General features: G+C 44.4%; 1 protein-coding gene across 1 annotated transcript in view; it reads left to right on the forward strand.

Annotated features, from left to right (window-relative positions):
• bcl11ab (BAF chromatin remodeling complex subunit BCL11A b) overlaps positions 1-26,982 on the forward strand; it is a 35,506-nt gene that overhangs the window by 1,593 nt on the left and 6,931 nt on the right. The window contains exon 2 of the mRNA XM_038714222.1: positions 1,463-1,855. Within this exon, the coding sequence (XP_038570150.1) occupies positions 1,463-1,855 (393 nt within the window). The remainder of the gene's footprint in view (positions 1-1,462; positions 1,856-26,982) is intronic.

Genomic DNA, 26,982 nt, shown 5'->3' on the forward strand with positions numbered 1-26,982 from the left:
TTCAAACATTCAAAGAGAAAACAGAGTGTTTTAAAGACAAGCACTTACGTTTGAAACCATTTATTAAAAATAGATACATTTAAAAAACTTACACTTACACTTTTACACAGAGATTTCATTAATTTAGCCTATATAATTTCTATTTTTTGCCTCTGACCCAGATCCTTTTCAGTTCAGTCACATTTAGTGCTCATATTATATATTCACATTATGCACTTAAACAACAAAAGTCTTGAGACTGCATAATCACACTTTGCATAATTTTATTTTGGGACCAAAGCCATCATGTAGTAAACACTTAATTACATATTCATACAAGCAGAGAGGAATTGTACCTACATGCTTGATGCATTTATTTGTTGGTTACTCCATTTGAAAGTGTAAAATATATGTTGTCCCCTATGCCACTTTTCAGTGAGTGAGTTGAAAGGAAATGATTGATCCACTGTTATAACAGGGAGTCATTATAGTTTAAAATAGCAAACGAAGAGGCCTAATGATTTTCCCGATAGTGAAACAGACCTACTCCTGTCGCCCAGTGGGAAACACTGGCCTAAACTACTTTAAATTCTGGTGCAGTCAGATGTCTGAAAAAAGGATTATATTTTAGTTTTCAAAGTTATTCACATCACTCTTGCGTGGCATCAAAATGAGATTATTTGGTTTGAAGAAAATCTTTCCACCTAACCCAGCCTCACACACCTCGCCTATATGTCCATGGCATAAGCTGGTTAAGATAAGCTCCAGGAAAATAGGAGCAAATTCCCTCATCTTTAATGCAGTTGAACATACAGGTAACAGGGCCTATCTTGCATAGTCCCTCACCACCTTCTCGTCTGACCCGACACGGAATTAAAGGTTGAACCGGCGGCAAGAATTCATCACATCTTATCTCAACATCCCAGTCGGGGCGCCCAATGTAGTTTACCGTGTGGCTAGATTACTTCTTTTAAAATGCTCTCTCTCTCTTCTCTCTGCCTCTCTGTCGGTACTTCAGGGACCTACTCCACATCCAACCCCTCAATGTCTAACCTTGGTTCACGAGATCCCAGCACTTTTAACGAAATGGGGTCCAATCATCTTGAACTCAAATTAGAATCTATTTTTTGATTCTCAGAGGTGTTAGGTTCATTAAAAAAGCGAGATTGGCAGCACAATAAAGAGGGTCACGCAACTTAATCGTTTGGCTGCTGCCTACAAGCTGTACGTGTCAGTCCTTATCGAAGTAGTCTGTGTGGTCTTTCTTTCTTTCTTTCTTTCTTTGTCTCTTCTAAAAATATTTTAATACACATTTTACAACTTGACCTTATTCCTGAAGATGTCCTCATATACCGTAGCAGTGTATGACTCAGTAATGTGCTTTTCCATTGCCTCTCCTGACACATTTGTTTAAAAGTGCTACAGAATCCCTACCTCTCACTGAGCTATGTCTCACGAACTTCTTTCTTTTCTGCCCGTCCAGCTGAGCCGCTGTCAGGTGTTTTACCAGAAGAAGACTCTCAGGATTCCCCCAGGCTGGGAGTGGCTCAGGGTGAGCCCCTAAAAGGGGACCAGGACCTGCTGACCTGTGGCCAGTGCCACTCCCGCTTCCCCCTAGCTGACATCTTGCTGTTCATTGAACACAAACGGAGGCAGTGCCACGGAAGCCTCTGTACGGACAAACCTCTGGACAGGCCACCGTCCTCCCCGCTTGCCTCGCCCCTCTCCACGTCCTCCTCGTACTCGCGGACCCACCATCAGCACCCGCGGAGGGTGTATCACCCTGTGGAGGTGGCCATTCAGGTGTCACCGCAGGATGAGGATTGTTTATCTGCACCCTTGCAAGGAATAATCCCTAAGCAGGAGAATAACACAGGTAAACACAGAGGAAGCTTAAAATGGCTGCCATGCAAGAGTGAACAAATGAGCGAGAAAAAAAATGTGACAAGTGAGTCTTTGAGGTCTAAAGGTGTGGAGTGGGTCACACTTTCCGAGGTTCGCGGAGAGTTTATTTTAAAAGGAAACAAGTGCTTTCTCAGATTTCCTTGGTTTTGCTTCTGGTAGTAGGGATGTATCCAATTTGCATAACCAAATGTGAAGTGAGTGTGAAATATCTGCCACTGCATTTAGGAGCTGTGAATCTTCCTCAGCCGAGCAATGAACCCACATGAAGACCAGGAGGCCTGAAAATGATTGAGAAAAATGGAAACATTTGCAGATAGTGAACAAGACACACAGAGACAGACAAAGAAAACGATTATCAAAGAGAGGGAGAAAGAGAGAGAGAGAGAGATGGGCTTCTTTTGGTTTGTTGCTGCATCACAGATGTGCTCAGATCCTGTGGCCTCCACATTCTCTCTCATGTGGTGGTGAGAGATGTATCTGTATCCCTCCTTGGCTTATTCCACTGCCATATCTCTCGTTCCCTCAAATATGCGCCTGCAACGGCTCACTTTAATGCTAAAATTAAAAAGAGATAGAAAAGAATGTAATTATGCAGAACTGTCAAGGAAGACTCATTTATTTGAGGAAGCCTACAGCCACTAATTGTCAGTGTTTTTCTTGATTTGGGTAATTAAGGACTTCATAAGGCGGCTGCTCGGTTTGTTGTGCAAATGAGGCTGTAGTGAAAACATGAGTCGCTGTGCAAACAAGCGTGGGTCCCTTATGACTGGTTTTACAGAGTGGGGTTTGATTTTGACCAGCCTATTTGAGTGTTTATTCATTTTCTTTTACAGATCTGATCGTGTGCTAGATTGGGCTGATTGTCTGGGCAGTCGTGATTTAATTTGAAGCCAATTCAGGCTAAATGCACAGAGAGTTGTACTCAATAATTTGTACTACAGTACCATCATAGTCAGCTCTGCAGCTTAGATACTAGCTTAGCAGATGGCATTGTAAAGGGACTACTGTTATCTGTTGTTAGCTAGTCAGCCCACTGTCACATAGATTGACCAGTGTTCATTAGTGTGCAGTTTGTTAAACATCTGCCCTGTGTATGAACACACGGGCGCACGGACATGTGCACAGTCATCCTCACACACACATACACATCTGACATGCCTCTTGGCTTTGTCAGCTGTTTGAACATGCTTTTTTAGATCATCATGGAGTGGAGTTCACATGATATCATAAGGTCACTAGCATTGTTAGCGGAGCCTTATTTATAGGCCCTGAGTCTCTTGGCATTGTAATGGTTCGATTATTTTGGTTGTATGCGGAGTGAGGTTGTGTCCTGTTGGCACACCTCATCTGATTGTGATATAACCCTGTTACAGCATTTCCTTGAAAAAAACACAAGTGTGTGTTTTTGAATAACACAGTGCAGGGTAGACCGCACATCGGTCACATGTGCAAACCCCCCCCGCTTTCTGTCCAAGATTGATGGATCCAGAATGGCAGTGCCAGCGCGCCACCCTATGCCACATATGCTAGCTGCCATGTTCTCTCCCCCTGCTCAGTTAGAGGCTGACAGTGAGATGAGGCATCAATACTGTCCCGACGCACTCTATCTCATGCCCAGCTTATTCCAGGGGAATATATTATATGTTACACCCCTAAAGATTAACAGTATCCTGCTGCACTGCATACACTCAAATGAATATACCCCTCCACTCCCCACCCTGCTTCTTTGACGTAGATGGATTTCTGTATGGACATCAGCTTGTACAGGCAAGGGCTTTGGCTGGGCCTTAGCTTTAGGAGTGAAGCTGCTGGACTAAAGGAGCTGACACCCCAGGATGGTTGAACTTGGAGGTGGGGGTGGTGGGGGCCACTTGTCTGTAATACACCCAGAGCTGGAGATGAAGCTGTGCCTCTCAGCTACTGCCTTTGGGACAGCTGAGGCCGTCTGGGAGTCTCATGGCTGCAGCTGGGGCTGGGGTCTGCAGTCTGGAGCTCTGGGCCGTTAGAAGAGGGCAGAGCAGCCTGTGTGCCATCATTTGCATGATAAACAATTTAAGATATGCATAGGGACACCGTAGCTTGTCTCCAGATTATGGATGGCCCAGAAAAAGAACAGATGATGGTTTCTCACACAAACTAAGTCGAGTCAGTTTTATTTATATAGCCCAATAAGTGACTGCAGTGATCTATTTATCTATGGATGTAATCACTATTAAACAAGCATACTGGTGTAGTGGATCCATAGTTTTTATTTACATTCACATTCATTATTCTGTGGACTACATGCGCTTGTTATCAGTGCAATAAATGATTGTTGGGGCTTTCTACATTGAGCAATTGGAGCAAGATGCTTTTCATTGTTATGATTTAGGATGCAGAACCACACCATACTCTATATAGTCTTTATCATGTCCTATACACCATAATTAGTGTTTTTACAAATCGTTTCTCCTCACTACATTTTATGAGTGCGGAATCACATTCTTGTGCTCGTATTGCCACACTGCTGTGGCCTGTATTTTCCAGCCCTGCATTAGCACCTCTTGCATTCTCACCAGTGTAGCCATGTGTGTTAATGAGGCCATTGTAGCCGCTCAAATCGACCACCATCTCACACTTATGCCTCTTTCCAGCGCACTGCCTCTATTGTAACCTGGACTCTGAATCGATACTGAGTTAATTATGGCAGCCACCTTTCCCCCCTTTTCTCTATGAGGAGGAAAACATTCTAACAACTGAGCGGTATTACTTGTAACACCTCCCTGTGGCTGTAGTAGTGTGTCTTCCTGAAGCAGCTTGCCTGTCCTGTTTGTCCCTGTGTGTTGTGGAGACAAAGGTATTTAGCAGGCTCCGTATTGGCACTGTGCCACCTTTCTCCAAATCCCCCCTCCGCCCCCCTCATAAGCACACACATATACACACTGGGTATCTGTCAGGCAGAACTGGGGGGGCTGAGCAGTGAGAGTGTTGTGTGGTGGTGGTGGGGGTGAGAGGGTGGGAGGGTGAGCGGCTTCTTGTTATCTTTTTCCTGTGGCCAGTGTGTATGTGCGTGGATATGGGTCGCTTTGAAAGTTCACATGCGGTGTTTGCAATTGTTTCGGTGATCAGTTTAATTGTTAGTGAAAAGGAACAGATGCATGCTATTGTAATTATTGGACACCAGCTAATATTTTCACCATAAGCCCTCCTTTGTCTGTAAAAAATGACTCTAATTTGATCCTACAGTTGCTCTGGGCTCTGATAAAAAATCTGTCCTATTTTTGGATGTGGGCTCCACTAAGTTTTAATGAAGGTGAACAGGAATGGTTTTTAAGATGAATTTTTCATAGAGGACATTTTTGAATTCCGAAGCTAAGCTCTAAACACCCGCAAATGTTGTCGGAGGAGATTCGTCAGCCTTTGTTGTTGGATTGAGTGTTAGTGGCTCTGGCTGCATTCAAGTGTCTAGTGGATGTTTACATCTCGAATGTCGATGCAGAGTCAAACTAATGTATGTGCGCATGTTTGTTGTGTATGAGTGGGATTTTGTTTTTTTAAACTGTTTCCGGGTGTGTGAGAGAGAATGAGTGGATATGTGTGTGTGTCGGGCTGTTTGTTAAAGCTTTACCACTCTGGGCGTGCAGGCTGAACATGAAAGGGTCTTTGACTTGGCAAGCCTTGCCTGAGGACACCCCTCTGTGGACCATGCCAGGCCTGACTTGGCACACAGCGCTGGGCCTGAGGGACGGGCTGGGCCCATATGTGTGTGTGTGTGTGTGTGTGTGTGAGAGAGAGAGAGAGGGAGGTAGAGGAGGTGTATCTGTGTGCTAAAGCAATGTTTTGTGGGTTTAGGAAGCAAGTCTTATGGTGAGGTGTCTGCTATGTGTGGGACTGAGAGTGTGTGTGTACTTAAGGGTGGTAGGTATGTGTGTGTGTGTGTGTGTGTTTGTGTGTGTGTGCTGTCCTCAGGGCTCCTGGCGTGGGCTTCCTGTGTCTCTGTTTGTCTTCTAACAACCCCGGTACGACAGCCTCAGGCCATTCAGGTGGAGGCTAGCTCATGTATTCACACACACACACACACACACACACACACACATATACACGAAAAGAGGCTCATATAAATTCATGCATCCTCCAACTTACCTACCCACATATGTACACAGACACGCACCTGTTTTATGAACACAACAATGCACCCCCAACCACCCCCTTGCACACACACAGACTCACATGTATGGTGTATACCCCCTCCTGTGAACCTGCGTTTACTCTGTAATAAATGTGTTGTGGCGGAGGCCCCATGATGTGTTGTGAGTTGATGAGATCTGTCAGAAACATATGATGCTTATTTCAGCCCCCCCCCCCCCCCCTTTCCTTTGCTCTCTGTCTCTCCCTCTCTTACCCGCACTCTCTCCATGCATTGCTCCAGTAGTGTTGTCTCGAGGGACTGGAAACTCAAAGTTTTGGCTACATTAGCGTGTCTACACCTCTTAAAGGCTTCCAATATGCACTCTAGAGCTCATTCTCACTCTCTCAGATTTGGCTACAGAGCAAGCCAGAAGACACACACACACAAACACACACACACACACATTTGCAGCCTCTTTCGTAGCTGTATGACAGAAACAACCTTGTTTGTCCACAGCCGTGTCACGTGGGATGAAAAAGTATCCTCAGAAATAAGCGTGTCCTGCCACTGTCCTGTCAATAGCGCGGCAGGCAGTCACGTCATAGGGTCAGGGGTCATCTGACAGCGTCAGGGCCTGTCACACCAGCCGCTGGCTTCACCACCTGCAGGTTAATGACTTTATTTTTAAACAGAACAGAAACAGAGAAGAAAAAGTGTCTTTGATACAGCTGTAGCTCAGGAAGGGGTGGATGAGAGCAAAAACGACAGAAGTGGTATTTTAGGAAGTAGGCAGGTTAGTTTGGGGTTAGAATGAGAATAGAGATTTTAACAAGGCATCGTTCTTTTTATTTTTTCTAAAATTTTAACTCATCATTTAGGTCACTGATTGAAATGGATCCAGATTGTATTATTTTGTGTCTTGGAGAGTCTGTATCACATTATCACACCCTGTATCACCATTCAGTATGTCAGCTCAACCTCTGCTGCTCCTATTGTGACTGTAGTGTTTAAAGCTGTGGTGCTGAAGGACCACTGCTTAGGCTTTCTCACACCCATGGTGATAATGCTGAGGCCATGGGAGAGTCACAGTGACAAGGGCGTTGTGTTAGTCTGAACCCAGTGATCCTGGTCACTATCTGTCTCTCTAGTGTTTCTTCCTCCACTATCTGTCCCATTGCAGGTCCCAGCGCTGAGCTTGGCCTGTCAGAATCTGTGTGTCAATGGGTGTGTGCGAGTCTATTTGTACCTTTTGTATGTGGGTGGGTGGTCATCTACAGCTGTGTCTCGCCAGCCTTATCTCAACCAGAGAGATACAAGACATAGAGGGCCCCTGTGTCTGACGTTACAATTGAAAACTCACAGTCCTCTGTTTGTGTGTAGCATGTACATGGTGTGCATGCCGACCATCTCTACTGCAGCATTTTTTTCAGAAATGTATACTAATAGGTTGCTATATTCCTCGGGGTGGGTGGGCTCATCGCCTCCTAACAGCTTAAGTTAACTGTACATTTGATCTTAGATTCAAATCCCACATCTTTTAAACGATGATCAGAAGATAAGGGCATCATTCATTTTTAAGAGAGTGTTCATTTGGTTATTAGAATCACTTTAGACTATATGGTGGTACTGGTGTACCGTAGTTTGCTTTGCACAAAAGCATGCAGGCATGAGTTGGCACACCAATGAGACCGACACACACCACATGCACACACACACATACACACACACACACACATACTTACACGTCCACTCCATCCCCCATGCCAAATTGACCCCCAACCCTCATCGCACACAAACACACATATACACACACTCATAAATGCACACTCCTGTCCCAGGCACCCTTTACTTTTGCAGGCTGAATCTCACTGATAACATGCTGGCGCCCTCATTTAAATTTGAAGCGCTTCTTTAATCTTCAAAGGCCTGATTGCTTTATGAATATGCATGGACTGAGCTGACTCTCAGTTCATTACCTTGTTGTAAATTCTAATGACCATTAGGGCCCTGCGCGGTAATTGCCAATTGTTTTGCATTTTTGATTAGCCCATTACCGGAGTGCATTCTGAACATGTCTGCCCTGCCTGCCTGCCAGGCCATGGCAAGAAGCAGAAGGAGGGAGAGATGAGGAGGAGAGAAAAAAGGGAGAGCGTGCAAGGGAAGGTGGTGTGAGGGAGTAGTGAAACACGGTTTAGGCAGCGTAAATTTTGAAGCTTGGCTCAAAATGTTTTGTTTAGGGAGGAAAGTGGGGTGAGCAAAGTGGGGATGAAAGACACAAGGCAAGAAATGTAGGACTGGATGTTCTTTAAACAGGCCTATTTTTTGCAGAGCTTGAGTGCAAGAGCGTGTACCTGGCTGCATTTATGTCAGCATGTGTATTTGTTGACTTTGTGCGTGGATGTCCCCCTGACAGTGTGTACATGTTTTTTTTTTTTGCATTTCCACTTTATTTTATAGTGATAGTAGAGAGAGACAGGAAAGGCAGGGGAGAGAGGCTGCTGTAAGTACTCAGCCTTGATTCGTGGTACGTGGTGTACCAGGTGAGTTACAGTAGCGCCCCGACTGAGTGTACATGTTTAAGTTTGCGTGCAGTTTGGTGAGTTGGATGGGGTGGGTGGTGCACTGGGAGAGGTGGGGAGGTTCTGGTAGTGCATCCCAATGCACACCATGCCTGGGACTTATGAAAGATTGATGGCTCCTAGCAGAATGGCATTGCCCTGCTACAACTTGATAACATCTAATGGATTATTTAGCGCTCTAAAACCGGCAGGCCAGTCCTCCTCCCTAGCAGGCTGGAGAGGACAGCAGCTGCTGGGCTTTTGGGACTGCTGTGTGCCAGCAGAAAGGGAGGCAAGCAGAAAGAAGAGGAAGAAAGGGACTGAAAGAGGGACCGTCATGTCAGTGCTAGTTCCTCTCCTATGCCAGGAGTGAGCTTCTTGTGTCACAATTGCTAGCCAGGGAACTCTCTGGCCTCATAACTACATAAGTTTCTTCATGTAAGACTCTCTGGCAGTTTGCATTCTCGGGACCTGATTTTGGGAAATCTTCAAGCATGTGTTGAGTGGAAACAACAATAACAAAAACATTTCATTTAATTATATTTAGAAATCTAAAATAAATACGGAATGCCAAAGATTCTTAGCCACAATAGGAACAATGGCGTTACACCGAATAACATATTATCTCCACCTACAGAAGGTAGTGTTGTTGTTTCTAAAATGCTATTTATTATTATTTAATTACAAAACACACTCTACTTCTAGTCTACCCACATTGATATAAAGTGGGTAGAAAAAGTATTTGTAATGACTCTCAGTATAATGCAAGACAGATCACAGCATCACAAACTACAGTGTACAAAATTGACACAAAACATGGCAACCTTCATGAAGGTGGGATTTATGGCTGTTACTGGGAACTGATTATAAGTTTAAAAGTCATAACTCACTATAATGATTCACCATGCTCTTCTTCTGTGGTGTCCTTATTTTCCTACTTTGCTGCCTCCTGTAATGAGCAGAAAATAATGCATGGAATATCGCTTGGGAAAACACCTGCCACAGAATATTTCCATATAGCAGACCTGTGCTTGAATGCTGAAAAAGGCTACCTAGATAATTGAACCCATAAATGTTGCAGGATCCATGTAGGAAAGGGGCTTCTCCCCCTCTGTCTCTCTCTCTCTCTTGTGTACCATTCATAATCTCCATAGTGTCTACACACAGCTCCTAGGCCTACTGTCAGTCTCTTATTCCCACACTATTAAGCTGTTGACAGTTTGGTTAATCGTCCCTCAGTTTGACTTCAGGGGGATTGGAGAGAGGTCAGGGAAGTCCGTCCCCAATGTGTAGAGAGAAAGTGGCCTTCGCGCATGCTGTTCTTCGCTCTGTGGCGTGCCTTCGTGTCAGGATTTTGTATTCTTTTAACAGGAGCGGGGGTCGGGGGGTGGCATTGGTAGAGATGGAGGAGCAGGGGGGAGTCTGAATTTGCTCTGGTCTTAGAGTGGCTAGGAGAACAGGAAAATATCCACCTCAGGATCAGCCAGAGCAAGTAGCTGGTCAGGATTAGCAGCCTTGCTGGTCTATGTCCAGCCTGTGTATGTTTACACTCAAGACACACAGATTGACAGCGAGACGTAGCAGCAGCAGCAGCAACAAGGGCAGCAGCAGCAGCAGCAGCAGCAGAGCCCGCTATGGCCAAAGGAGTTTCAGGAAGACAGCATGATAGATGGCTTTGTTAAAGGGTCCCAGGGTGTCCCCTGAACTTGAAGCACTCTGTTTATCTTGAATAGGAGAAGCACAGAGTGTTGGGGGCAGTGAGGAGGAGGAGGAGGAGGAGGAGGAGAAAGGGAATGATATAGCTTTCAGGGGAAGGGAGAGAAAGGGAGTGGAGGAGGAGGGAGAGGGAGAGTGAGGGCCTGTATCTGGGCAGGCCTGGCTGGGGGCTGGGGAGGTTAAGGGGGGGTCGTGAGCAGGCATGGCTGCTGGAAAGACAGAGAGGAGGGAAAGAGGGGGGTGGGGCAGCTCTCCTAGTAGCTGTCCATTAACAGATGAACTTGGCAGTGGTCCAGGCCTCAAAGGTCTTGGGAGACAGGCACACACACATGCACACACAGACACACACATGGATGCACACTTCCCTGGTACCTGCTGACTGTGGATGGAATGCCACCGTGGTTCGTTTTTGTCCAGAGGCGAAAGAGGACACTTCTCTGGTTCACCTATGTCAGAACCAGTTCAGACCGGTTAGCCAGCCAGGCCGAAGGAGGCAGACGGACAGGCCCTGTTGCCCGGCCCTCTTCTCTCTGTCTCTCTCTCGACTCTCTCCAGCTCGCCTCCTCTCGTCCTCCTCCTCTGTTTTCCAGGCTTCAGAGGAGGAAACGGAGAGAACCTCTAACCTGGGGGCACAGGACAATGCAGAGAAGAGAAAAAAGAAGCGAGGGAGCGTGGGAAGAAAGCGAGAGACGAATGGATGCAGTCGTAAACAGGGTGGGAAGAGGAGGGAAACGTGTTTGGTTGTTGTTGGTGCTCTCCTCTTGATGGGGCAACATGAGCTTAACACCACTGCTGCTATTGTGTTCTGAAAACATTACAGCAAACATGAGAGTGGTGAAAACTGGGGGAGAGAATTTGATATGGAAGATGTACATAATGGGCTGTTATGCTGTGTGGGCGAGAAACCTTCTATTTGTGTCAGCTTAACATACTTGAATATACCCGTGGATCCATATATCATATAAGTACACATATGGCAGTAATGGAAATCATGTCTGTGAGTGTGTCTGTGTCTGTATGCCATAAAATATGCACACAGCTCGTCTCCTAATTACGACTCGGATGTGTCCCTTGAGTTTTGAGACCAGGCTGTTCACCATCCCACTTCAAATGCTTTCAGCTCACACACAAACCCTGCCTCGAGATGGCAGATCAGAAAGCTCTGTCACATCATGAACATCTAAAGAATTCAAGGAACCGAGAGTTTATCACTGCAGGATTGTACAAATTCTTAATGTGAGTCGTCGTTCAGGCTATAGCTGTTATTTGTCTATCACCTTCAAGCAATTTTAACATGCGTATGAATAGAATATCGAGTAAAATGGAAGAAATGTGATCATGACTAAAGCAAAAGAGAACATGAACTGCTGAGGCTAGAAAAGTGATTTTCTAAAAAGTGTGAAACGTGTGTGAAGCTATGATGAGGTTTATGTAAGAAAGGGAGTGGATTAGGTGTCAGCTTTCCAGCTAGCCTTGCAGGTGTGTTTCTCTCCCTCTTTTCTCTTTTTCTATCCCTTGCTCTGTCTTTTTCTGTCTTCGCACAGGGCCTTGTGGATTTTGATTATGACAAATGGACACTAGACAAAAGGCTTCAAGTTCAAGTGCAGCCATAGAGAAGTTGATTTATTTAGTATCATATGTCTTCAAATTATTAATTTCCTTCGGGATGGCAATCGAAAGGTGTCAAATATCAAAAGCTGGCATCAAATTGTTGGTGTTATTCTAGGGTCATTTATTCATTCTTTGATCAGATATCTAAATCAGGAAGCTTTAGGCACAGTTATTCATTTAACATTGAGACATTGAGAAGATGTTGTTAAATAGTCCTCAAACTAAAGTATGACAACAAACACTGTCTTGGTATCATACTGAAACTCTTTAAAACAATATATTAGATTCTGAATCTAAGGACAGTTGTGATGCATCTTTTCAATTGACTGAGTGAGTTTTTATGTATAAATTCACCACATGCATGCTGCAGGGCAAACATGGATAATGTATGTTTGTGTGTCTGCCTGTGCATGTGTTTCTGTGTGTCTCCGTATAAATGCATGCAATCCTATTTGCATGCATTTCACACATGCTCACATTAATTTGTTATTTATAAAGGTTCTTCTTTTCATCTTCCCTTTTTCTGTGCTCTTTTATTCCAGCCTTCCAGCTCTTGCTCTATTTCCCAGAAACACGTTTTCTTTTCCAAAACTCTTGCGTGGCTACTTTGGTGCCGAAGCCAACTAAATATCTAGCTTCTGTGTGTGTGTGTATGTGTGTGTGATGATGGCTGTTTTTATTATGCCCCCTGCAAATTTGCATATGTATATGTGCAGATTGTATGAGAAGAGCTCTCACACTTAGAGCAGTTGGATGGGGAGGGCAATGGGGGCCATTGCAAGGGTTGTGTGTATGGTTTATGTGTGTGTATGTTCAAGGGGGGTCATGTCGGCGCTTTCACCCCCCTCCCCCGCCCTGACAAAGCTGGCCACTACTCCCAGATGGTAGTCTGCTCTCTTCGGCCATGTGTCTGGTTTGTGTGTGTGTGTGTTTGTGGATAGAGACAGATACAAAGACACAGAGAGTGAGCGAGAAAATTTTCAAGTGAGACTTTGTGTAGAGATATAGACAGAGGATGCTGATTGTGTTTATGCATGCACATGGGCGTATATGTGAAGAGTGTGAGACTTTATGGACTCACACAGCTCCATGTAGCAATACTTGGATAGCTTTGCATGATGTGTCTAAAAGCAGCCCTGTGTGATCTGCAGTGTTGTCAATGCCTTGTGTAAAATGCATTAGAATACATAATGAAAGACAGTTGGACAAAGAGAGACATAGACAGAAAAAGAGAAGGTGTGGATTGAGAGAAGGCCTGACAGACAGATACGGGGGAAGGGAGGTGGGAGAAGAACAGAGGTAAGGATTGGTGATTCGTTGTCTTTGTGGTGATGACCTAGAGATGTCCATAGATGTCTGGCTAATGGGGTCAGCATTGAAGGCCAGGCATCAGGATTATGTTTACATCAACTGTCTGCTGGAAAGTGAGACAATGAATGAGATGGTTGTTGTTTATTGTAGAGAAAGTGGCATGGATTGCTTTTAATTGATTTTCAGAAAGTAATTTCTTAGACCAACCTTTGAGAACAAGGAAAAATTATGCACTAATAGCACACAATATATTTTTGTCTTTTACAATAGTACATCATTTGTGCTGTCTTTCAGATGTCAGATTAAAAGTACTCAGCTTGGGAGATAGCTCTAAGAGTTTAAGGGTCCGGATATTCAATATGAAATCCCGCCTAAGGGTTCTGTCTAAATCCTGGTGTCTCCCTGGGGCCCAATGTTAAAACAGCCCTGCATCCCTGTTACGAAGGGGCTATCTATCGCTTGGACAGAACCCAGCCTCTCTGACCTTGATGTTTGTTTTCCTTGTATCCCCAGACATAAACATGGCTCTCACTTCCAGACACAGACAGACAGGAAGTTATCCTCTCTGATGTCTTTCTCTTGCATCTGGCTCCTTGGTGAACACCGCACAGATGTATTGGGTTTGAAAATGTGTGTGTGCATGAGTACAAAGTCGTGTGAACCCAAATGATTTGTGGATTTTTCGGTGTGCATTTCTTCGCCCCCACACCTCCCTCCCTGGCCCTTCTCTTCTCTCATACCTGTCAGACTGGTTCTCTCTCTCTTTCATTAAAGCAAAGCCCTTCTCCTTTTTCTTGACCAGGTAGTATTTTGTTATCAGACAAGAAACCAGACTCCCTTATGACAACCCTTTACCCCATAGTTCAAAGTGCCAAGATAACCATTCTCTATTTATCCCTTTATTGAGGCAAGCCCTTCTCTGCCAGCGAGCGGTCTGGCAGCGAATGCTTTCCATGCTGGACATGCCCTGTTCTCCCCAGGCTCTGGTACTGCTGTGGTCTGCCAAGTTGCAGGGCCAGATTGCCTGTAATAGGCCTGCCATTTCCCTCTCATCATCTGTCAGCACTCTGGATCCAACTGCAGGGTCCAAAGAGGACTACCACTCTCCAATTAAAAAGGTTAATTTGCCCTCGCCCATTTCTTTCTCCTTCCCCCCCTCTACAGCTTGCTATGTCTTCATTAGCACCCATTTGTGCTTCTGTGTTGCTTTTCTTTAGAATTTTCCTTTTTCTTTCTTTCTTCTCAGCAGGCGTGTTTTTTCAATTGTCCTGAAGAGTCGCTAAGTACTCTTTTTTGATAGCCTCCAAGCAAACTTTCTGATGAAACTGACCAGTCTCAGTAGAGGAAGATTAAAGAATTTGTACTTTAATTATGAAGCTATAGTCAGTAGCAAGGTGGCTTAACTATGCACAGCGAATGGAGGAGAATAGCTAGCTTGGAGTCCTGTCGTCACTGGGATGTTGCAAAGCAACCAGCAGAAACTCCAGGAAGACAATGTACCCATCTGTGAAATAGTCTGGCACATAAACCCCCCAAAACATGTAATTTCTGTACATGTTTTTTAAGTATTAAATAAACGAGATACAACATGATAATTAGTGAGCTTAAGAGGTGCTTGTAAGGGCATTTAACTTTGGACAGAGCCAGGCTAAGCTAAGCTATGCTAAGCTAACAGGCTGCTGGCTGTACCTTCATGTTTACTGACATGAGAGTGGTATCAGTATTTTAATCTAAGCAAGTGTGTTTCCCAAAATATACCAAAATCAATTATTTTAAAAAAATTAGTTGATGTCATACAAATGTTCTTGGCCATAGGTACTGATAATATACAATAACTCTCAAAACACTTTCATTTTGCAGTGAACTTAGCATGCTCAACAAGTAGCAAAATTGCATTAGGCATTACAATAAGATCTAAGAGTTGTGTTGATTAGACTGTAAAGAGAAAAACCTGCTTACAAGACTAGTAGAAAGGAGTTTGACAACTTTTCACATTATGTGGCGGCCATACTTCATTGTTATTATCCTCACACACTAGTGTCAGTCTATTAAGCCTAAGCCAAACCTCAGAGGACGAGCATATACAAGTGAAACCTGCTCATGTGGGGAAGAGTCACTGGCTTACTTTTGTCATCTGTGATCTGCCCCATTCAGAGTGAGTGAGAAGAGATCTGGACACCTCACAGTCTCTCTGCTTGGTGCCTGGACTTTTCCTGGCTCCTCTCCTTCCCGATTTCTCTAGATGTCCTCACTCCTGTCATCTTATTATCTGAGAGGTTGAGGAAAAGTTGCCACTTGGTTCTTCTTCCCCTCTTCCTCCTCTTCCTGTTCTTCTTGTCTTAAGCTACATCAGTGGCATCACATGGCAAAACAGCCCCTTCTCTTCAGTTTATCTGAACAAAATGTATGTGGACATATGTGAACATGTCGCTTTGTGAATGCAAAGCTCAGGAAGGAAGCTGCCCCTAACCGCTGCCTGTACTGCTGCTTTCTGTCAGCTACCACCGCTGTCAAAGCTCCAGCCCTGTGTCAGGCTAATGCAGAAAAATGTTGTGGGTCTTTTTTTGTGTTTACTTTTGGGTATCTGGGTCTTCAGGAGCAGGATATTGAGTAGGCAGTTGAGATATAGCATTTGTTTTTTAAGGAACATGTTGGCATTTCCAATTTGTGGCACATTTTGTTTGTAGCTTGTTGAATTATGACTAAGATCCTATTAGACTTTTGGCCGTTTTGTAGACTTAGGTTTTTTGGCAAAAGTCATTTGGCTGGAATTTTTGCAGAGTTTGTAGGGTAAAAATATTGTTCCTCAAAGCACATTTGACAACAATGCAGTAAAACAAAATTATTGTCCAATTAAATGAGCGATAAAGAGGGTTAAATTTACACAAATGGATTTTGTATTCAGGATATATTTTAAAATGAAAAGTAATTGTATGAGAATTAGATTTTATTTCATCACACACTGTACGCGTCAAAGTCCATAAGAGTGGGCAACTGACACAAGTTAGCACAAAATATAGGCTCAGTCATACAATTAGTTTACCTTAATAAATCAGTTGTAGCAGCTGTGTTGTCATCTGCTGTTAAGTATATTGGCATACAAAATGAAATTGGGGGTCACTCTTGGTAGTTTTAGCGATTAACATAAGCTAATGACTTGGAAGGATGAACAGGAGGTGGAGATAAAAGGGGAGAGAAGGACGGAAGAAGGGGGACGTTGTCTAGCTTCCTCACCCACCATTAAGGGCCTGCCCTTGGACTGGGAGAGCGGGCCAGTTTCCCATGCACCGGCGGCACAGGCAAGCCCTCTTTGGTTACACAAAATGTCAGCCTGTATGGCCACGGAGAGAGATATTATTAGTGGTATTTTGCCTCAGTTATCTGAGAGCATGGTGCTTTTAGGCCCTTGTTTGAGTGTCTGTCAGACACTTGAGTTTCTGCAGCAGATTAAATGAAATTTTAGCAGCTTTTTCTTGGGGCCAGGCCATAAAACCACACAAAGGAAGCAGCTGCCACTAATGTAATCTAGAATGGGGTGCTGCAGTGTAAAGCTGTCCACCACTCTTTTGTTTTTCCCTTCTTCTCTTCTCCACAGCTTTTTATGCCATTCTTGACACCCTTCAACTACACCCCTTCCTCTTCAGATAATATCCTTGTTCTTTCACTGCCCTTAATTCCGCTTTTCATCAGCTACCCCTCTGTGTGTACTGCAAAGGTGATGAAACCGGACGAGAGCAATAAAGGCCATGTGTTTTAAGGACAAACATATCTTTTTATGTCTTTATATATCTACATGGCTGTGTCAAAGGCACATGAGATAGCCTCTCTGTAGGCCTACACTGTGTCAGCTGGACATGTACAGGAATGAACATATAGGATCTTTACAGTTTGACCTTGCGCAAACCTACAAAGTTCATTTCTCAGAATGGAATACAAGTAGTCCGCTGGGGTCAATGCCCTGCGACCTCTGCGTCAGTCAGAGGTTGTCAGCCCCTCTCAAAATGTTCATGTTGGCAGGGAGTGGAGTTACATTCATGTAAGGGTTGTCATTGTATAAGTGACATGAGAGGGAGAAAGAAGAACAGGGAGGGAGAGCGAGAGAAATTGCAGGAGTGCACAAGAATTCCCAATAATGAAAGCCATTTGTTTATTACATATTTTAATGCTTTGGAGTTGACATTTGCATCAGCGCAGCAATTTTAGCATGTTGGTGATTTTTTACATTGGGACTCCACTGTTGCCCGCTGTAAATGAAGTTTTATAGTCTGTTAGAGAAGCAATGGCACAAACATCTGGCCCATAAATCTCAGGTGCTGCTGCAGAGTGCAGCCTGAGAAACCAGCTCTACCCATCCCCTGATCAGCCATTAATCCAAATTTCCACACTTCCACACTGACTTATTTATATACAGTTGGTCAGCTGGTAAGCTTTCCAGGAGGGTAGGCACTGCATTGGAAAGAACTGATGTACTTTTTAATGCACAGGACAATAAACTACAGTATCGTTTAACACATTGCTTTAACAGAGTTCTGACTCCTCTGTGTGGCTATAATGAGATCTAGTGAGTGTACACGTGTATATTTGCATCAAGCCTGTGTATTGGCTGTAAGCATGTGTGGAAGTATGTCTTGCCACTGCCTGTTGCGGAATGTCTGAGTTCAGAGACCCTTTCTGTGCTCGATCGCTTGAAGGTGGATTCAACGAGAAAGCCGGCCAGCCGGCCAGCCAATCAGTCAGTCAGTCAGTCAGTCTTTACATGCATGTGTCCTGCGTCCTGCAGCTGTCTGTGAATAAATCCTTCTGTCACCAAAGGCACCCAGGGTTTCTTCACATATCCTGTTCATCAACTCTTCCTGTGGTCTGAAAGCTTATTTTAGCATCTCTCAAAGACATGTATTAACGACAGTATGTCTAGAGGGAGAGAAAAGGAATTTATTGTTACTTTTTGCTGATTATTCTTGACTGTTGCTGATCCACTGGAGAAGTTTGTACCTATTACTGCTGTCCTCCTTCTCTGTCTAAATGTCTTTATCGCTGTCTCTCATTAGCTCCGTCTCTTATTATTTTTCCTTGGTTACCTTTGCTTCTAATAAAGAGTCCTCATAAAATGCAACACACATGCGTACTTGCACTTATATACAAACACCACACGTTTACTTAAACCTGATGACCCAATAGAAATAGCTCTTGCCCCCCTTTTGCCACCCTCCTTTTCTGCTCCTCTGCTCCGCCTTCCCTCCTTCCCTCTCCAGGGTAGGTCGCTATAGCCCCCCTTATAAACATAGTGATCTATAGGAGCCCTAGACCCAGACAGATTTTTGGCATGGCTGTGCAGGTAGCATTCCAGCACGGTTTGAGATCTTAGGGCTCTAGCCTCGTTAAAAGCCTGATTTATGCTCTACAGCTGGGCACAAAGGAACCTACAGGTTGGCTACCTTAATTAATATCATGCTCGCTACTGCTTGGACCTATGCATGTTCCTGACACACCTCTAGGGAGAATAAGGAGAAGGAGCAGAAACATTTTATTTATTTTTAACAGGCCTGTGACGGTGTCCGTGTGAACAAGTTGTAACTGGAAAGACACAGGTAGCTGTGTTAAACACGATTTCAGTGTGCCACAAAGTTAAAGGTATCACTGATAAATTTTGCCTTCAGTTGGAAGACAGAGGAATACAGCTCTGCGGTGCACTAGGTCCTATTGTCCACCGTTTTACCCGCCTCTCTTGCATTGCTATAGCGGTTGATCAGACCACATGTCTTCAATTAGTAGGCAGGAATCTGGTATGGCAAGCCTAGGAGATGAAGAATTGTGTGGAGTGTGGCCTGCCATTACCAAGCATATGGCCCATCTATCTTATGGACTGTTATTGATGGTAAACGTGACATGTAGGTATTAACTGGTTTCCTTTACCCTGTTCTAACACTGCAGTTTTTTCTCTGGTATGTATCGTACAGTGTTGAGTCATTGGGAAGGAATAGTGTGCCCCGTAATGCACAATCCAACATTGACTCATTTGATTTAGCAACCATTTGTTTGGGGCATTTGTCCAAAACAACATAAATCATCATAATCGTCATAAAGGTGAGGCCCTGCTTTGCATTAAGCCCTGAGGGTAGCCCGAGCAGTATTTCTGTCCAGTTCCAGCCAGCAGAAGAGCACTGAAGGAAACATTTGTAGGTCACTTTGTCGCTTTGCCACGTCTCTTGAATGTCTTGAAGGGGCTGAATTAGGGCTGAACAGGAGGCCATTTTGCAATTTTAATCAGGATTTGGAAAGTGTCTGGGTTGAGAAGTGGCCCAGCACTGTTTTCTCCTTGATGAATAAATAATGGAACAGGGAATGGAGGCTTGGATGACTGGATTGGAATGGGTTGGGGCAGTAAGGTCTCTATGTTAGTGGCCGTGTCCTTATTAGAGGATCAGGGAACTTCACATCTTAGACCTTACTGGTTATGCAATTAATTTAACAGGGTAAAATGAGGATGTGTGAAACTTTACCTTTGAAAAAACACACTGAACTTGTGATTGAATCAGTTCTCAGCCAAAGTCCAGACATCAGTTCCGCGGTCGCCACATATACAAGCATAACTCTCTTAACTTCCCACTTCTCTTTTTCTAAGAAAAATGGATTTGGAAGCTGCATCTGACCCTGAGATACCCCTCGATTTAAAGAGTCCGGCTATTGATACTTCCTTAACCACTCGACCACCGTGTGCACAGTCACACACAGCAGATGGGACGCGTGTTAAACCCTCAGCCTCCACAGCTCCAGGCCCCGGGACACTCCAACACACTGGCCCTCTTGTTTTAAAGCGCCATGTCCCTCCACAATGCCTTGAGGATAGCATGCATAACGAGTTGCTATGGTTGGCCCAAGCTCACATGCCCTCGTACTTTCACCCTGAGGTGGTAGGACAGGGTGAAAAATAACTGCATGTTTAAAACAGCCCTTGTTCACTGGTAGCCATAAATGATGAGAGCTTCTGGGGCTACTGCGAGTGTGTTCATGAACAAACAACCGAGGTCAACATTAGCGGTAATTTTGTGTTTATTAACAGTTCCCTACTTCTGCTTGAGCACCAGGGCATGAAAATGTGGAATGTTACTGCGAGTGCATCTGTAACCCAAAACCCACCTTCAGTGCCTCCCCACAGAGATTAAGATAATGATGACTATCTTTCTCTGTTTTGCCCCTCTCTTTTTCTTTTGCCTGTTCTGTGTGTCTCATTTTCTCTGGAAATATTATTTACAGTGACGGATCACCTCAGGCAGAGATAGGGGGGAAAAAAAGACTTGTGCACACTGGCCTGATGGATGGATTTTGAGATCTGCCTGACTCTAAATGAGTGGGTGGAGAAGATGAGAGGTGTATCAAGATGCAGGTGTTTACAGATAGTGTCCCTTTATATTCAAGAAAAAAAAAAGATTTAAACAAATTATGTGTGTGTTATAGACCAAGGGTAGAGTAATTCACAGGTAAAAAAAAGAGAAAAAAACTGGGTTCATGTGTGTGCAGGTCAGTGTGTGTGTGTGTGTGTGTGTGTGAGAGAGAGAGAGAGAGAAAGACAGACCCACTTTAACCTCTCTCAGTGCTGTCATCAGAGTATGTTAAGGAAATAGCGCGATGGAAGGAGGAGTAACAAAGGAGCATGCAGGCTGCATGAAGGATGGAGAGCAAGAGGGAGAGGGAATGACTCTATCCTCCAGACAAGCTGAAGTGTTTACTCAGTCCAGTGCCTGTGTGTGTGTGTGTGTGTGTGTGTGTGTGTGTGTCCGAACTTCCATCAGCTCAGAGATACCCTGACTGCAGGTCTGTGCCTGTAGATCAGGCGAAGTCTCCAACCCTCACTGCCCACTCTTCCTCTTCAACTTTTCTTCCCTGCCTCTCTCACTTGGTCTCTCTCACTCTCTCGATCTTGCTCACTCGCTCTCACGCTACCTCCCTCCTTCTTTCAACACTGTCCCAGTCATTCATCAAAGTGGACTCACAGGTGCCTCCTGACATTTTTTTACCAACTTTCTACTTTTTGTTTCACCTCAGCATATTATGGGTGTGCAGTGAGTTTGCATTATGCTGCATTATGTGTGGCTGTTTGTCTATGCACATGCTTACATGCATGGTGAATCTTGATACTGCCATATACTACAGTTTTTAAACTCTTTCTAGTCATTTCACATTTAGTAAGTATAGTAGCGTTAAACACACAGCAGGTGGACAAAATAACAGAAACACCAACAATATGTGCGCTAAATGTCAAAAACATAATGAACAGCATGGCCATTCTTTACTTTCAGAAGATCTTCTGTTTTTGTAGGAGTGCTTTATGCCGGTGGTGAGAGACAATTTCTAACGAAGGAAAGCCTCTTGTTCTTTATGCATTAGAGGATGTGAAAATCTGTATCACACTTCACTCGCCAGAACATCCTGTAAAAAGTTCAATTGTGTTTGTAATAAGAGAGAGGGGAAGGTACTCCTGTTGAAGTGTCTTTAATTAAGCAAGATGGTTCATTCACTCATTCTTGATCCAACCTGGCTGACGCTGTGCGCCTGCCAGAGGGCAAACATAGAATCATTTATTTGGGGAAAAAATAAATGACATACAGTCGATTCTTGTTGTACGATATTCTGTAAATGTGGATTCACAATAGGAAAAAAGGTTAAAAGAACAAGGAGAAAACAATGGTATTGTTCAGCAGATCACATTTTTTTGCTACTTATAACAGCTCTTTGTATGCCTTTTGATTTAAAAATGTCAGAGTGTTATAAAGCTGAAGCTGTGGTTTTAGTTTCTTTATATTGTGTCAGTACGGCAACTGACATGTTGGCTTCTTATGAAATCTGTTTGTGCCTCACGTTGCTCAGAATATTCTCCAGTAAAGCTATTGATGATCAGAGCTTTTCAGCTTCAAATGTCCATAGTCTTTTTCCGTGCTGTTCTGTCCAGCTCCCTGCACGTCAGAGAAGACTGAAGAGGGGGAAAGCGGGAAGGTCAGATACAGGGCCCTGCATGCTCCGGTGAAGCCGAATCACGTCCTGGCAAATGGTATGCAGGCTCATAACGTGCTCCACTCATCCAATAGCCAGAGACGAAGCAGTTTTGACAGTGTCGAATGCCCTGCCCCGGGGGCCTTATCATCCTCCGCTGCTTGCCTGCCTCCCTCCCCTGTTTCTCCTGATGCTATCTATCTGGAGATTTATGCAGAAATGTGCAGCTAGTCGACCTCCCTGGTCCCCCTCCATCCTTTCTGTAGGGACGCCAGCCTGTCAAAAGCTGAGCTATGCAGAGATAGTGAAGCTCAGGCTGCTGGCCTCATGTCTTACGAAGGCTTTCTTGTCTGTGCATTTCAAACAGGGATGATGCTTGTAAGGAAAGACAGCAGATGCTCTCATCTGAATGTTGCAGCCTGCATTTTGAAAGCAAAGAAGGCAAAAATTTCTGTTTTATTGTATTTTGTTGCATTCCACTAAGTTCTATTTTATTCAGTTATTCTTCATCAGCCTATGTTACTCTATCCTCCTCCCCTTAAACTGCAGATTATTGAGACATATCTTGTCTATGACAGAACACTTTTCACATTTCCCCTCTGAAGTGCTCAGAGACTCCTCGCCCATCTGGGATATTGCCCGAGTCCAAAAATACTCCTGCTTGATTAAGTCTTCTTATGTACCTGGATATGTGTGCTTAAACTGACACTTGGCAGTTTGCAGTTTCTTTGATTCCACTCCTTTATTTAATACCTACTCCACTGAGCGTTGGCTTTTGTTGATGGTGGTTTGATCCTGTGAAGCGGATCCCAACTCAATAAATAATCTCTGCGGATGCTTACATAAGCAATGGTCCATTTAATTAGACTGGTTAAGCTTAGAAGCCCAGAGGTCTTTTCACTGTACCATTAGAGCTAGGATGAGAAACAACAGCATGCAGCCTCCCACCGTCGCTGGTAAGCAGAGAGCAAATAATGATCTGCATCAGAGACACGGCTGGCCCAGCCTATTATAAGGTCTGCCGGACCAAGCCACACCCAAGCACGAAACTGTCCAGCTGGGCTTAGTCAGAATGGGTGAATGGATGGAGAGATGGAGAGATAGAAAGATAGACGGATGGATGGGTGGTTGGATGGTCAGTTCAAACACAGTTCAACCAAGAAAAGATCAAAGGGAGTAAGGTTACGCAGGGAAACAGGCAGCGTGGAGCAACTCTAATTTTAAAATCATTGTAGCAAGTGTATTACATCCTAAAATGCACACACACAAATGCACACATACATGGACACAGTCATGAGGTCATACTCGCTAACAATGAGCATGCATGCCCATTAAAGAAACACTCACACGAATGCAAAAGCACATGCATATGAGAAACAAACTGACTTCTCCAGCACGTACACACTCACACATTCACATACATACATACATACAAACATTTGTCTATTGTGTATGGTGCATGTATTCATTGGCCCCTGTATGCCATCTGTCCATAATGGTTTCTTAGTGGCTCAGAGAGACGCCTCAGTTCCACTGTTGCTCTTATCAACTTTCAGGAGAAGGGGAAAGGAAAGGTAAGAAGTGTGAAAGTCTGATTGGAGACAAAGCTGCAGCCAGCAGATTACTTTATACTGGGCACAGGCCCTCAAAGACCACCATGCATCTTTATCTGGAGATCTGGCTCCCCCCTCCCTTGCTTGTTCATGCCAGCTAGGCTTCTCTTGTCCCAGTCTACCCCTCTCCTTCCCCGTCTTTTGCTTTCTCAGCTCGCCATTCTTTCTCGCTGCCCTTTTCTATATCTCCTGCTTTTTTTTCTTCTTTTTTATTACTTCTCCCACATGTATAGTGTGTGACTCTAGTGGCCCACATCAGACTTGTAAAAAGTTGGGATTTAAGCCTGTTCTATTCCCTGGCTGGCGTTCTGTTTAGTAAACCGTATTTCCTGCATCCGGCTTTGTCTCAGGAACAAGTGTTGGTCAAACAAGCCTTTTGTCTGTGTCCAGCGGCTCAGCGCACCACAAAGAGTCTGGCCCGGGACAAAGAAGTGAGTGTATGAGCCCTGGTGTGTGTGGCTGTGGCAGAGAAACACAGACAAACAGAGAGAGATAGAGAAGTACAGAGGAAGGTCAAGGCCAGCCAGCTGCTCTATCAGGTATTTTCACAAATACAAACGAATGCAGAGACTGATATAAGATCTTTGGGTGATGAGATGTATGAGACAATACACAAGTATGAAATCTGCCAACAGTCTTTTTTCCTCTCAGGCCTTCAAGTCAGGTGGAACTCATGTACAACAGAGTAAATTTAGAAAATGCAGAACACTAATGGATGCCTTGGAGCCTCCACTGCTTCCCCACCTCAACCTGTCCTCTCCTGCTTCGCCCTTCACCCCTGTCCAATCCCTGACTGTGAATACCCTAATGACATAAACAGAGTAGTAATCACATTAACGCCAGTTATGGCTTAGGCACTCTTAAGAGGCACTGTATTGACAACCCTTCATCTTCCCGAGGCATTCACTCCAACACCTATAAACACTTATGTATATTGGCAAAGACCTGGTATTAGCATAATCACTTTTCAGGTGTGTGTGAGTGCTCCCGAGCTCAGGCGACTTATAACATTGGGAAATGGCGGTGACATGCTGTTTCGCCCCGTGTCCCCCGTCTCTGTGCCTTCCTCTTCCTCCTTCCCCTTTTGGAAGCCCTGCGAGCTAATCCTGTTAGCTCGATCGTCCATTAGCTAAATGACCAATATCAGTGAGAGCTGCGTGGTCGTTACAGGACGGCCTAAGCCCACTATCTGACGTGGTCAAGGACAAAATAAAATATGGAGGTCAAGCCAAGTCTGCTAACTTTTGGATGTATGGCTGCAAAGTTTGAGAGAGTCGCTACAGTAGATGGATGGTGGATTTGTTTTAGAGATGCAGAGAAGAAGAAACAGTGGAGGTCAGTTTTTTTCTTAACACATCGTTAACTTGTTTACACTGGGTCAAGGTCATGTTTGTCTTGGCATCTGTTGTTTTGTTTGTTTATTTGTTGCTGTGCTTTGGTGACTGAGAGAGACTGAGTGCGTGTGAGACTGGCTTTGGGGGTAGGGTCACTAACAATAGAGTAATCTGCATGAACAAAGTGTACATGATGCCTCAGCCTGCTAGACTGCTTGGGTGTATTGCTTTGTCTGGTCAGCACTGTTGTCTGGGACGGTGGTGTGAATATTGAGTCAGAAGCTACAGGCGACCATATCTGCTATTTAAGGAGGTAGAGCCTTGCGTCAGTCGGCCTTGTGCTTTTTACATGAGCCTTGGATCATATTCTCTGCCTGATAGCGGTTCACTGTGTCTGTTAGACACTATAATAGCCTAGCTTTGTGTTGCAATGTGCTGAAATGGCTTAGAAGGACTTGTTGCCCCCCCTCCACCCGTTCCTTTGACAGTTCTTTGCCTCTCTTCTCTTCTCTGCCTTTTTAGTTCTTTATATTTCTCTTTTTTTAGTGATTATCGTTCTTCCACTTTTCTGCTCCTGATCCCACCAGCCTCTCTCACTTCTCCTGTATGCTTTCTGTCTTCTCTCCCCCCAAAGTCCCCTCTTTCAGCCACTGCCATGAAATGGCAGCTAAGGGGTTGTCAGTGTGGTTTCTCCTCTCTGCTGATCCTATTTCAAAGGGACCTGGAGATCCAGCATTAGCCCCAGCTCTCCTGCTCTCCAGCCCTAACTCACCACAGACTTAGAGTTAATGGAAGGAGAGAAACAGACGGGGAGAGAGAGGGAGCTCTCCTTTATTCTATTAGAGGACAGACTCGTTTATAAGATCATCCTTCCTCCCTCGCACAGTTCTCTGCTCTTTTTACAAGAAAAAAAACCCTTCAATTCCATCAAACGCCTTGTCAGAATATCCTTTTGCCTTTTGAATAACTGTCCTTCCATTCCTTTGAAGATAGCTATTAAGGACAATGTTGGGCTTATTTAGATATCGTTTCTGCTGTTGTTGTGAATCTGGGCATGCATTGGTCTGGCTTGTTCACGCCCATCAATGTGTCTGCCTCGATGGGAATAACAATTATCGTCGCTGCTTGTGGCATGAGCACAGTTTGTCAAACGTCCCTAGATGGGCTTGTGATTGCATAGCACAACACAAGCTGTTTTTGATACATAAGAGAATGAATTGACTAACGGCTTTGAAGTGCTGTGTTGTGGCGCTCGTGTCCTTCAGAAATGTGGTGGGTTGTCATTAGGATTGTCCCCTTCACGCCACACTTCTCTCCCTACTTCGCTCCCTTTCCTCGTTGCCCTGCCTCCGTCATTCACTTTCATGATCCCTCAGTGCTTTCTTTCCTCTGACCGACGCGGCTGTGTCTCGGAGGAGAAGACGACATTCCAGCCAACCCCCCGTCTCCCTCTCTCGTCCTTCACAATAACTGAAAAATTCATCTATTCTCCTCCTCATGCATATACACTCTCTGCTCACACATTAATGCAGGATGGAGGAAGTGTGTATGGGTGCAAATCAAAGTAAAGTGTACAGGAGAGGCCAGGTTATTGCAACGGTTTTACGAGTGATAGGGGGCTTCCTATTTAAAGCCATAAAAACACACATAATCAGGAAACATACATATAGCCAAGGCCAATGTAATGGGCACATTTTATTTGTGCTTATGAGAGGGGGAGCAAAAACGTGTACGGGCAAATGGCTTTTTTATGATGGAAAAATTCCATAGTGGGTCAAAGCCCCTTGCAGGTGGCAGCAATTAACTGTAATTTTTGCAGATTGTAATGATCCATAATTTACCAGTATACCCCCTTCCAA

This window comes from Micropterus salmoides, unplaced genomic scaffold, assembly GCF_014851395.1.
Source record: "Micropterus salmoides isolate LMB-PRFRI ecotype aquatic unplaced genomic scaffold, ASM1485139v1 Ms_hic_scaffold_12, whole genome shotgun sequence".
NCBI lineage: Eukaryota > Metazoa > Chordata > Actinopteri > Centrarchiformes > Centrarchidae > Micropterus > Micropterus salmoides.